Source organism: Bombina bombina, chromosome 5, assembly GCF_027579735.1.
Source record: "Bombina bombina isolate aBomBom1 chromosome 5, aBomBom1.pri, whole genome shotgun sequence".
NCBI lineage: Eukaryota > Metazoa > Chordata > Amphibia > Anura > Bombinatoridae > Bombina > Bombina bombina.
Window position 1 is genome coordinate 600,337,998 of NC_069503.1, and position 13,842 is coordinate 600,351,839.

Consider the following 13,842-nt stretch of genomic DNA (forward strand, 5'->3'; position numbering starts at 1 on the left):
ATCATCCGTGTACTTAGCTTTGGTATTGGTATCCCATAAGTAATGGATGACCCGTGGACTGAACACACTTAACAAGAGAAAACATAATTTATGCTTACCTGATAAATTTATTTCTCTTGTAGTGTGTTCAGTCCACGGCCCGCCCTGTCTTTTTCAGGCAGGTTCTAAATTTTAAAATTATAACTCCAGTCACCACTGCACCTTATAGTTTCTCCTTTCTCGTCTTGTTTCGGTCGAATGACTGGATATGACATGTGAGGGGAGGAGCTATATAGCAGCTCTGCTTGGGTGATCCTCTTGCAACTTCCTGTTGGGAAGGAGAATATATCCCATAAGTAATGGATGACCCGTGGACTGAACACACTACAAGAGAAATAAATTTATCAGGTAAGCATAAATTATGTTATTTAGTAGTACTACTGAGCTGTCGACCTCTGAGGGTTCTCCATACCGCGAGGTGCGTTCCCAACATTTATCTCAGATTACACATGTAGCTTCCCAAGGCCCTACTAATCCTCCCGCGGGAGGGGCCTTGTGGCTGCCAGATATCGCTGCCCAGTTGCATGAAGCTTTTTCTCCTTCTACCTCTTGTAAAAAGCTTTTCCCTGTTCCGGACTTTCAGCTTGAGCTATGCGGTGCTATTCCTAAAGTGGATGGAGCAATCTCCACGCTCGCTAAAGGTACGACTATTCCCCTCGAGGATGGTTCGTTGCTCAAAGAGCCCATGGATAAAAAGTTGAAATTCATGTTGAGAAAGATGTTCCAACTCACAGGGTTTGTTTTCCAACCGGCAGTGGCAATCGCTGCGGTGGCTGGAGCGGCTACCTATTGGTGTGATGCACTGTCAGCTATGGTCGAGGTGGAGACTTCCCTCAAGGAGATACCGTTAAAGATTAAGGCCTTAAGGGTCACAAATGCCTTTATCTGTGATGCAAATATGCAGGTTATTCACCTGAATGCCAAGACATCTTGTTTCTCTGTTTTAGCCCGTAGGACTCTGTGGCTAATGTTGTGGTCTGCTGACATGACTTCCAAGTCTAGATTACTATCCCTTCCGTTTCAGGGGAAAGTCCTTTTTGGTCCAGGCCTGGACTCTGTCATATCCACGGTCACGGGAGGCAAGGGTGCTTTCCTTCTGCAGGATAAGAAGAATAAGCCTAAGGGTTCTACTTTTCGTCCCTTTCGTTAGGACGTCTTAACGCCAGCATCCTGCTGCGAAGACCGAGCAGTCCAAGGGATCTTGGAATTCTGCTAACTCTTGGAACAAGACCAAGCATAGCAAGAAGCCTGCAGAGACAAAGTCAACATGAAGGGGCGGCCCCCGATCCATCGCTGGATCGCATAGGGGGCAGACTATCTCTGTTCGCAGAGGCCTGGATGAGAGACATACAGGATCCTTGGGTTCTGGAGGTTATCACCCAGGGTTACAGGATAGGGTTCAGGACTCATCCGCCCAGGGGCAGATTCCTCTTGTCAAACCTATCCTCAAGGCCAGAGAAGAGAGACGCCTTTCTAGAGTGCGTGAGGGATCTCTCTTTTTTCTGAGTAATTGTCCCAGTACCTCTAGCAGAAAGGGGTCTAGGGTACTATTCAAACCTTTTCGTGGTCCCAAAGAAGGACCTAAATTCTGGACCTAAAGTGCCTAAAAAAGTTTCTTTCAGTCCCAATGTTCAAAATGGAGACGATCAGATCGATTCTGCTCCTAGTTCGAGGGGCAATTTATTACAATAGACTTGAAGGATGCCTATCTCCACGTGCCAATCCACAAGGACCACGCCAGGTTCCTAAGATTCGCGTTTCTGGACCAACACTTCCAGCCCTACCGTTTGGGTCTGGCGACCGCCCCAAGAGTCTTTACGAAGGTTCTGGGGGCGCTGCTCGCTGTAGCAAGAGTCAGAGGTATTGCGGTGGCTCCTTATCTGGATGATATTCTGGTTCAGGCTCCGTCCTGCAATCTCGCGGAGGACCACTCGAGGGCTCTTCTTTATCTCCTTCGATCCTATGGATGGAAGATAAACAAAGGAAAGAGTTCACTGGTTCCCGGCAACAGGGTGAAGTTCCTGGGTACGATAATAGATTCCATATCGATGAAGATATTTTTGACAGAGCAGCGACGTTCCAAGATTGCGTCCAGCTGCCTTGCCCTTCAGACCTCCTCAAGACCATCTGTGACGAGGTGTATGGAGGTGATTGGGCTCATGGTATTCAGCATAGATGTCATTCCTTTTGCCAGGTTCCATCTCAGACCTCTTTAGTTATGGATGTTGAGACAATAGAACGGTGATCACTCAGATCTATCCCAACATATCTCTCTAGACAACTGATTGAGGGAATCCCTCTCTTGGTGGATCCGTCCGCGACAGCTGGTCAAGGGGACATCCTTCTTGAGGCTATCTTGGGAGATTGTGGTGACGGAGGCAAGTCTGTCAGTATGGGAAGCTGTTTGGGGTGCCAGAAGGGCACAGGGCAAGTGGAATCGAGAGGAGGCGAATCTACCCATAAATATTCTGGAACTTTGAGCGATATTCAACGCTCTGAGGGCAACAGTCAGACAACATTACCTCTGTGGCTTACATAAACCATTCGGGGGGAAGTATCTTGGATTCTGGATTGGGCAGAGACTCACAATTGTTAGCTCTCAGCGATCCACATTCCGGGTGTGGACAACTGGGAAGCGGATTTTCTCAGCAGACAGTCGTTTCATCCAGGGGAATGGTCTCTCCATCCCGGTGTTTGCGGAGATATGCAACAGATGGGGACGCCGGATATAGACCTCATGGCGTCCAGGCTCAACTTCAAGCTACCCAGATACGGGTCTTGGTCCAGGGACCCACAGGCAGAGCTGATAGATGCCTTAGCTGTGCCTTGGGTGTTCAACCCAATTTACATTTTTCCACCGTTGCCACTTCTTCCTCGAGTGGTGGCCCGCATCAAACTGGAGCAAGCTTCAACCATTCTGATTGCTCCATTGTGGTTTGCGGATCTGGTGGGATGTCATTGTCCCCTCCATGGAGATTGCCCTGCTGGTTCAGGGTCCCTTTCTACACCAAAGTCTCGATTCTCTGAGGCTGATTGCGTGGAGATTGAACGCCTAGTCTTGGCCAAGAGAGGTTTTTCTGAGAGAGTAGTTGATACTCTCATCCAGGCCAGGAAGCCGGTCACTCGTAGCATCTATCATAAGGTGTGCATGACCTACTTATCCTGGTGGATATCCCTGGAACAAGGTTAGGGTATCCATGATTTTGGCCTTTCTCCAGGATGGACTGGATAAGGCTCATGCCGCCAGTTCCTTAAAGGGACAGATTTCTGCGTTATCGGTGCTGTTACACAAGAAGCTAGTGGAGCTTCCTGATATTCAGTCATTTGTAAAGTCTAGAATCAGACCTGTCTTTAGAAATTCTGCTCCTCCTTGTAGTTTATATTTGGTTCTTAAGGTGTTGCAGAGGGCTCCGTTTGAGACTATGCATGCGCTTGACATTAAGATTCTTTCCTGGAAGGTTCTGTTTCTTCTGGCTATTGCATTGACTCACAGATTCTCCGAGTTGGCGGCCTTGCAATCTGAGCCCCCTTACCTGGCTTTTCAAACTGATAAGGCTGTGCTTCGCACTGGGTTGGGATTTCTTCCCAAGGTGGTGTCAGATCGTAACATCAATCAGGAGATAGTAGTTCCTCCTTTGTGTCCTAACTCCCCTTCGTCTAAGGAAAGGTTACTGCATAACTTGGATGTAGTTCGAGCCTTGAAGTTTTATCTTCAGGCCACAAAAGATTTCTTTATTTGTGGTGTATTCAGGGAAGTGTAGGGGGTAGAGGGCCTCTTCCACTTCTCTGTCCTTTTGGTTGAGGAGCATTTTTGGTTTGGCCTATGAGACAACGGGACATAAGCCTCCCCAGAGGCTCACTAGAGCTGTGGCCTCTTCCTGGGCCTTTAAGAATGAGGCCTCCGTTTAGAAGAGTTGTAAGGCGGCTACTTGGTCCTCCTTACATACTTTTACAAAGTTTTACAAATTTGATTTTTTTGCTTTGACTGAAGCTGTTTTTGGGAGAGAGGTTCTGAAGGCTATGTTGCCCTCAGTATAGGGTCTGCCTCCTTTTACCCTCCTGTTTTTTTTTTCATTGTGTCCTCTAGAGCTTGGGTATTTGTTCCCACAAGTAATGAATGAAGCAGTGGACTCTCCTCCCATTAAGATGGAAAATATAAATTATGCTTACCTGATAATTTAATTTCCATCTGTGGGAGGAGAGTCTACTGCTCCGGTGGGCAGACCTACATTTAAATATTATTCTGTCACCATTTATACCCTGATATTTCTCCTACTATTCCTTGTTCCCTTGGCAGAATGACAATTTAGAGGGTCAGGATCGTTGATGGTGCAGTTTAGTATGTGCGCCTGCTTTTATGGAGTTACGGCTGTAATCAGCTTAGGCTTTTTTCCTAGCATTGCTTCCTCCCTCTGTGGTTTACAATCGCGGCTGGACTGCTTTGTGTGTGAACATAGATCTTGTCGGACTTGACACCATGTGGTTTCCTGACTTCTTGATGCGTATGTATTTTATTCGGCCATTGTTTGTTGATACTAAGGACCACTCAGTTTATTTTCGGTGGTACGTTTGGCATTTGTCATCTCTGTTTGAAGGGATCTTTTTCATAGAGCTAATTTTGTTGTAGAGCTGTTAGTGTTAAGCTCTAACCTGGCTCTATAGTTTACTTCTGTAATCCCTCCCTTTTTTCAGGGTATGGGAAATATGAAGTGTGTGGTATCTGCACTACGGATATATAACAATGCCTGCGTGTCTAAATATGTTCTCAGGTTAAATTCAAGAACATTAAATCCTTGATAGGGGCATTTAAGCCCTTTATTTTTGGATATTGTAAGTTTCTTTAGTACTAGTCTTTGACTTTTATAGGAAGAGCTTCTGTGTTGGCATGAACATATTTAATAATGTTTTTCCTACGTTCATTAGAATGCACTTTTATTTTGACTGGGTTTCTCCTGAAATCTCCTGTTTTTTGCGGCCATCTGGTGGCAATTTTATGTAAATGTCCAGTCTCTCTTCAAAAGAACTCTGCAAGGAGATTTACTGTTTGTAGCTTGTAAAATTCTTAGCTATTTAAGTGCCCTCAGGACCCTATTTTGTTTATGATCCTTATTCTTTGCAATATAGTTTATATTGAGATGTTTTCTTTCGTCTCTCATAGGTTTAATTTTCCTACCTATGTTATCTAAAAGACTTTTTCTTCTTAAATGGGAAGAGTCCACAGCTGCATTCATTACTTTTGGGAATTCAGAACCTGGCCACCAGGAGGAGGCAAAGACACTCCATCAAAAGGATTTATTACCTCGCCCACTTCCCTCATCCCCCAGTCATTCTTTACCTTTCGTCACAGGAGGTTGGCAGAGAAGTGTCAGAAGATTGAAGATAGTCTCTTATGGAGGGTAGCACTCTTTGAAATGGGGCTGGAGTTTTAAGTAATCCTGTCAGCCTCTCAGTGAGAGCATGGATAAAAGTTAGAGTCCGGAGATGCAGGGAGTGTCGTCTCTGCAAAACCATCCCGACAGCTCCTTGGCAATCAGCTTTGACGAGTTTCACAGCCTGTCTTTATTCACTCAAGTCCATGTCAGAAGTGATGCTACTATCTGTCACACATGAAGAGCCGTATTCCTGTTCCACGGTGCAGATTCCGGTAAGATTGTTTCATTTTATTTCGATAGGTGAATGTAATGTTAACGAAAGAAGTCAGGGTCTCATTGGGACTCCTTTATCTTAAAATGGAATCTAGGGTTAATATCTCTGTGGGGGGTAATTGAACAGGGGGGACTTTAATCATGTTATGTGATCTGTCTGCTAATGTGTAGTGATGCTTGAGCTCATGGCTATTTGGAACATAACGGCCTTAACTGACTGTGCGGTCCTTTTGGGCTGGCACGCCATTTTTGCTGACTTACGCGGTGCACCTCGTGACCGGGTGTGGTCACGTAATTCTATTTCCGTACCCTGACCATGTGGTGACGGAGAGAGTCTGTTAGTTGTTTGGTTCACAAGAGGTGGTGAGTGCCCCAACCATTTGGGTTGTAAGGTGCAGTTAAGCTTTAGTCCATATTTGCAATCTCCAAGTTATGGAGGATTCTGATTTTTTAGAGACTGACATCTCCGACTCTGAGTATATGTCTTGTGAGGAGTATGAAATGGCCTGGGTTATCCATGCCCATCAGTTATGTTTCGATTGCCGTTCCAGAGTACTCTCTTCCCCCAAATCATGGAATGTAGAGTGCGTTTAGCCATCCGCCTCTGAGGATTCCATGTCCCTTCTTCTTTTGGTACGCAAGCAAGTGTCCCTATGGCCGTTACTCCTTCTCCGGGAGGTGGCCTGTTTCCTTCAGAGGTTACGACACGGTTCCGCATGGCCATATCTATGGCGCTGGCACATGTCATCTAAACCTCCAGCAGTGGAGGAGCCTGGTTATAGGTTTAGGATGGAGAATTTGCACTTTCTGCTACGGCAGGTGCTTGCTACTCTGGAGGTTCCAGAACCTAAGATACCGGAGGAACCTGCGATTCCTAAGCTTGACAAGGTATACAAGGACAGGGTAGTACCTCAGTCGTTCCCTGTTCCCGTTAAGATGACTAATATTAAGAATGAATGGGAGTGATTAGGTTCTTCCTTTTCCCCATCTTCTTCCTTTAAAAAACTGTTCCCCGTTCCTGACTCTCTCAGCTTGAGCTGTGGGGGACCATCCCTAAGGTGGATGGAGCTATCTCTACGCTCGAGAAGCGGACAACTATTCCCCTCGAGGATAGTTCGTCGTTTAAAGAGCCCATGGATAAAAAGTTGGAAAACATGTTGAGAAAGATGTTTCAGCACACAGGGTTGTTTTTCAGCCAGTTGCGGTGGTCGCTGGAGCTGCAAAATTTTTATGTGAAATGGTCGAGGGGGAGACATCATCAACGAGATACAGGAGAAGATTAAGGCGCTGAAGGTCGCCAATTCTTTCATCTGTGATGCCAATATGCAAATATTTTTGCCTGAATTCTAAGGTGTCAGGTTTTTCTGTTTTAGCGTGCAGGGCTCTGTGGCTAAAATCTTGGTCTGCGGACATGACCTCTAAGGGCGAGGCTGTTGTCCTTGCCTTTTCAAGGGAAGATCCTGTTCGGTCCAGGATTTGGATTCGATTATATCCACGGTTACGGGAGGCAAGGGAGCTTTCCTTCCGCAAGATAAGAAGGCTAAGCCTAAAGGATCTACTTTTTGACCCTTTCGTGCGGACAAGGCCCAGCACCAGCAGCCTGCCGTCAAAGCAGACCAGTCCAAGGGATCTTGGAAGCCGGCTCAATCTTGGAACAATTCTAAGCAGAGCAAGAAGCCTGCTGAGACTAAATTGGCATGAAGGGGCGGCCCCCGACCAGTCTCCGGATCACGTAGGGGGCAGATTATCTCTATTCTCAGATGCATGTTTGCAGGATGTTCAGGACCCTTGGTTTCTAGAACTGGTCTCCCAGGGTTACAGGATAGGGTTCAGATCCCATGCGCCCGAGGGCAGATTCCTCCTGTCAAACTGTTCTTCAAGACCAGAGAGGAGAGAGGCCTTTCTAGAGTATGTGAGATCTTGCGGGGTTAACGTCCCAGTACCCCTAGCAGAGAGAGGTCTAGGGTACTATTCCAACATTTTTGTGGTTCCAAAGGAGGACACGTTCTGCCCGATTCTGGACCTAAAGTGTTTAAACAAGTTTCTGAGTGTTCCATCTTTCAAAATGGAAATGATCAGATCTATTCTGCCCCTAGTTCAAAAGGGACAGAGTTCATGAAGACTATAGACTTGAAGGACGCTTACCTTCATGTGCCAAGCCACAGGGACCGCTTCAGGTTCCTAAGATTTGCATTTCTGGACCAACACTTCCAGTTTGTGGCCCTTCCTTTTGTTCTGGCGACATCCCCGAGAGTCTTCATGAAGGTTCTGGGGGAGCTGCTCGCAGTGGCCAGATCCAGGGGCATTGCGGTGGCGCCTTCCCTGGACGACATCCTGGTTCAGGCGCCATCGTTCAGCCTCGCAGAGGATCATTTGAGGGCTCTTCTCACGGTTCGAAGATCAACTCAGGAAAGAGTTCCCTGGTTCCCATCAACAGGGTGGAGTTTCTGGGCACGATAATAGACTCCATGTCCATGAAGATATTTCTCACAGATCAGCAGCGCAGGAAGCTTGCGTCCACCTGTCTAGCCCTTCAGTCCTCCTCAAGCCCTTCGGTGGCTCAATGTATGGAGGTGATAGGTCTCATGGTGTCAAACATAGATGTCATCCCATTCGCCAGGTTTCACCTAAGACCTCTTCAATTCTGCATGTTGAGACAGTGGAACAGCAATCATTTAGATCTATCTCAGCTGATATCCCTGGATGCTCGGACTCAGAACTCCTTTTCTTGGTGGATTCGTCTGGAGCAACTGTCCATGGGGACATCCTTCTTGAGACCGTCCTGGGAGATTGTGACCACGGATGCCAGTCTGTCAGGTTGGGGAGCTGTTTGGGGTGCCAGGATGGCACAAGGAAAGTGGTCCAGGGAGGAGTCTCTCCTTCCGTTCAACATCCTAGAACTACGAGCAATCTACAATGCTCGGAAGACTTGGCCTTCTCTGGGCCAGTCACTCGTCGCATCTACCATAAGGTGTGGAGGACTTACTTGTCCTGGTGTGAGAAGCATGGATATCCTTGGCATAAGGTGAAGGTATACAGAATGCTGTCCTTTCTCCAAGATGGTTTGGAGAAGGGTCTTGCCGCTTGTTCCTTAAAGGGACAGATTCCGGCATTATCAGTCTTGTTGCATAGGAGACTCGCTGAGCTTCCTGACATCCAATCTTTTGTTCAGGCTCTACCTTGAATCAGGCCTGTCTTTAGACAGTAGGCTCTGCCTTGGAGCTTAAACTTAGTCCTGAGGGTTTTGCAGAGGGTCCCGTTTGAACCTATGCTTTCCTTGGACATTAAAATTCTGTCCTGGAAGGTTCTCTTCCTGTTGGCTTTTGCATCGGCAAGCAGAGTATCTGAGCTAGCTGCCTTGCAAAGTGATCCTCCTTATCTGGTGTTTAATGCGGATAAGGCTGTACTTCGCACTGGTTTGGGGTTTCTCCCCAAGGGGGTGTCTAACCGTAACATCAATCAGGAAATAGTTTGTGTCCTAACCCTTCTTCTTCAAAGGAGAGGTTACTTGATAACCTAGATGTGGTTCGTGCCTTGAAGTTTTATCTTCAGGCTACAAAGGATTTCAGACAGTCTACATCTCATTTTGTGGTGTTTTCTGGAAAGCCCAAGGGGCATAGGGCCTCTGCTGCTACTTTCTCTTTTTTGTTGAGCAGCTTGAGTTGCTTGGCTTATGAGACAGCAGGACATAAGCCTCCTCAGAGGATCACGGCTCATTCCACTTGAGCTGTGGCTTTGTCTTGGTCCTTCAAGATTGAGGACTCTATGGAGCAAATTTGTAAGGCGGCTACCTGGTCCTCCTTACACACTTTTACAACTTTTTACAAATTTGACGTTTTTGCTTCTGCGGAAGCTGTTTTTGGGAGAAAGGTTTTGCAGGTTGTGGTGCCCTCAGATTAGGGTCCGCCTTTTACCCTCCCGGTTTCATTCAGTGTCCTCTAGAGGTTGGGTATATGTTCCCAATAGTAATGAATGAAGCCATGGACTCTCCTCCCCTTTAGATGGAAAATATAAATTTTGCTTACCTGATAATTTCATTTCCATCGGGGGGAGGAGAGTCCACGGCTCCCGCCCGTAGCTCCGTTGGGCAGACCTAAATTTATCATCTTCTGGGACCTTTTATACCCTGATATTTCTCCTACTGTTCCTCCCTCGGCAGATGGGGGATGAGGGAAGTGGGGGAGGTATTTATGCCTTTGGCTGCAGTGTCTTTGCCTCCTCCTGGTTGCCAGGTTCTTAATTCCCAATAGTAATGAATGAAGCCGTGGACTCCCCTCCCCCTGATGGAAATGTGCATAGACAAAATAATCTGATTAAAAAATATCTATTTTCTAATAAATGTAATTAATAATTCTATTGTACATAATTCATTATGTTAATAAAATAAAGCATTTACAAACAAAATATATTTTTTTGGATGGCGATTATATCAATATTATACTTGATTTTAGGGCTTCGCTAGGATAGAAGCTGTAACTTACTTTGACTAATTTAATGTATAATAGTATGCTTTAGCTGATTGTTTCAATGTGAACCCTATAGAGCATGCGCGTCTCATGAACGCGCATGTAAATTTAATCTGAAAAATTTACATTAGCGTATGAGCATAATTATTGCGTGACGTGTCATTGAAGGGGGGAGGGAAAAATGATTAGTCTATTGAATATTCCTCATCTGTCATTCAAGTAACCAGTATGGTAGGCGGAGGAACAGCGCTAATCGTTGGAACATAAAAAGGTAGAATTTGTAAGAAATAATAAAATGTAAAAAAATTATGAATGAAAGTCTGCCTTATTTTGTAAACTCAGTTATGACGTTACCGAATGCAGTCAAGCTTACATTCACTTTAAGCAGGATGTGCTATTGGGCCTCCTGCACCAGCATTCAAACATGACACCTTCGCAGAGAGTTTGCTGTGACTTGTATGACACAAATTAAGTCTTTGCTGACGCAGTACACACCACTGCCAGCTCTGAGCAGGCATGGTGTTTGAACCTGATTCTCTAGTCATGCGTAGCATATGTGTGTGTGCTGCTGAAAAAGTAATAACTTTTACTTGAAGCATTTTTGCTAATAGAAGTAAATGCTTCTATTTAAAATATAAATGCATTAATTTTAATGTTAACCTTTTTTTATCCCTTTAACAGGAATACATTTTATTTTGCTATTGTTTGAGGAAGTCTTTGTTTCTTGCTTACTTTATTTTAAGTTGCTGCTGTCAGGGTTTTTTGACAGTGTATGTTTAACTTGTTCCTGTAATGAACTTAAAGGGACAGTCAACACCAGAATTTTAATTGTTTAAAAAGATAGATAATCCCTTTATTACCCATTCCCCAGTTTTGCATAACCAACACAGTTATATTAATTACCTTGTATCTAAGCCTCTGCAAACTGCCCCCTTATTTCAGTTCTTCTGACAGACTTGCATTTTAGCCAATCAGTGCTGACTCCTAGGTAACTTCATGTGCATGAGCTCAATGTTATCTATATGAAACACATGAACTAATGCCCTCTAGTGGTGAAAAACTGTCAAAATGCATTCAGATTAGAGGTGGCCTTCAAGGTCTCATAAATTAGCATATGAGCCTGCCTAGGTTTAGCATTCAGCTAAGAATACCAAGAGAACAAAGTAAAATTGGTAATAAAAGTAAATTGGAAAGTTTTTAAAACTACATGCTCTATTTGAATCATGAAAGGTTATTTTGGACTTGACTGTCCCTTTAAAGAATGTATTCTTTTACAGTTTTTATCCATGCTGCTTAAAATGTTTTATTTTTAAGCCATACTGCAAGTCATCTTATAAATGTAATTGAAAATGTGCATTCTTATTACAGCAAGCCTGTGGTTTTGAGTATACATCGAAGCTACAGAGAATGTTTCAAGACATAGGTGTCAGTAAGGACCTGAATGAACAATTCAAAAAGCACTTGACCAACTCAGAGCCTCTAGACTGTAAGTACTAACCCTTTGCGCTGAAATTACCCTAGTTCATTTCTTAGAGGTTACAGTATACAAATCTACTTTACTATGTTAATCGACCTTGTAACACGTCAGTATGAAAGTTGATGACCTAAGAAATAACTAGGGAGGAATTGGTGTTACAAGCCACATAGCAGATACATTTAGGTGGTAATTTATGTAATTTATTTGTACAGAGATTGTGTACTCCTGCAGTGGTCAAAAGCCAGCCATTGTCGGTTGTGGGAAGTTTAAAATGGGTTATGTAAATAAATATATTCTGTATATAAAATATTAAAAGCTTTTCTTTCCTATGGCATGGTCCACAATTTCTTTCCAATTACTAGTGGGATATTCAACTCCTGACCAGCAGGAGGAGGCAAAGAGCACCCCAGCAGAGCTTTTAAGTGTCACTTAACTTACCCATAACCCCCAGTCATTCTTTGCCTCTATCATCAGGAGGCTGTACAAAGTTGGTGTCTGAAGATTTTAATCCTTTAATAGGTACTTTTCCCTGCAAGCAAGGATTGGGGTCAAGCTGTGTCCATGTCTCTTTAGTAAGAGTAATGGTGGCTTTTAGCAGTTAGAATGCGGCAAAGTGGTCTTTTCTTTATTTCTAACACCATTGCTACCCCTTTGTAGAAAACCAGGGTTGGTTACTCTGTTTTTTCTTTCTCTACAGGTCCCTGACAGAGTGGAGTGTCTCACACCTAAGTACTGTAGCTGTTTTCTGCCCTGCAGCTGAATCCACAGGTAAGTGCCTTTGCCTTCTAGTTACTTAAGGACAGCACTTTGGAGGTTAATTCCTCAAGTGGGTCATTCTTTGGGACATAATCTATCCTTTTTTATTTGGGGTAAATAAAATTGGGCAGCATTACAGACACTTATGTATGTGAAACTTAAGGGGTTAATATAGTGAGACTTAAGGGGTTAATAAGTTACCCTTTAAATTGAGACATGAGACTGGCTGAAAGGTTCATAAGGGGTTTTATCTTTATCTTTTTATTATAAGCTAAGGGATAGAAACTTTACTTGATCCCTTTTATTTTCTGTTTAAGACTTTCAAGAAACATGCGCTTTTAATCAGTGGCGCAGTTTCTTTTTACTTAGTCCGCTCACGTGACTCTCCGCTCTTCTGCTTTGTTCATATGAACAGCGGAGCTTCGTTAGTCCATGAGCCTAGGCTGTTGCGGCTTGTTTATTTGACGATCGTCTGAGAAAAGGAGAGGATCTCTAATCACTGCAGGAGAATCTAATTTTCAATTGCTGGATTTCGCAGGATCATCTCTCTCGGGGTACATGCATCCTGAGACCTTCCTGGGTGATTGTGACCACGAACGCCAGCCTGTTAGGCTGGGGGGCAGTTTGGGGCTCCTTAAAAGCTCAGGGCCTTTGGACTCGAGAGGAGTCTTCTCTTCCCATAAACATCTTAGAGTTGAGTGCAATCTTCAATGCCTTGACAGCTTGGCCTCAACTAGCCTTGGCCCAGTTTATCAGATTCCAATCAGATATCACCTCAGTGGCATACATCAACCACCAAGGAGCGACTCAGAGTTTGTTGGCAATGAAGAAGGTGACCCACATTGTACAGTGGGCGGAATCTCACAATTGTCTTCTATCTGTCATCCACATTCCAGGGGTGGACAACTGGCAATTGGATTTTCTGAGCAGGCAGACCTTTCATCCCGGGAGTGGGCTCTGAATCCAGAGGTATTCTCAATGATATCCCTAAGGTGGAGGGTTCCGGAGGTGGACTTTATGGCGTTGCATCAAAACGTTAAGCTTCTAAAGTACGGTTCAAGAGACCCACAAGCTGTTCTAATAGATGCTCTGGCGGTTCCTTGGAACTTCGGTCTAGCATACCTGTTTCCTCTGTTTGCTCTCCTTCCATGAGTCATTGCTCGTATCAAGCAGGAGAGAGCGTCTGTGATTCTGAAAGCTCCTGCCTGGCCCGACCGCGCCATAGCACTAAGTGCAGCTCGCTCCTGTCACAGGAGCGAGCTGCACTTAGTCTTATGGCGCGGTCGGGCCGGGCTGTGACTATACAGCTGGCCCGATGCGCTGACTAAATATTACAGACCCGCTCAGCAGAGAGCAGGTCTGTAAAAGCGCCGTAATTTTTACATATTAAAAGAGAAAAAAGGGTTTTAGAACTATAGCACTTAAATAATGTTATATAATTCTGCACTATGTGCAGAAT

General features: G+C 44.7%; 1 protein-coding gene across 1 annotated transcript in view; it reads left to right on the forward strand.

The window, feature by feature from the left end:
• CUL1 (cullin 1) overlaps positions 1 to 13,842 on the forward strand; it is a 275,965-nt gene that overhangs the window by 159,480 nt on the left and 102,643 nt on the right. Inside the window, exon 14 of the mRNA XM_053715813.1 lies at positions 11,519 to 11,636. Within this exon, the coding sequence (XP_053571788.1) occupies positions 11,519 to 11,636 (118 nt within the window). The remainder of the gene's footprint in view (positions 1 to 11,518; positions 11,637 to 13,842) is intronic.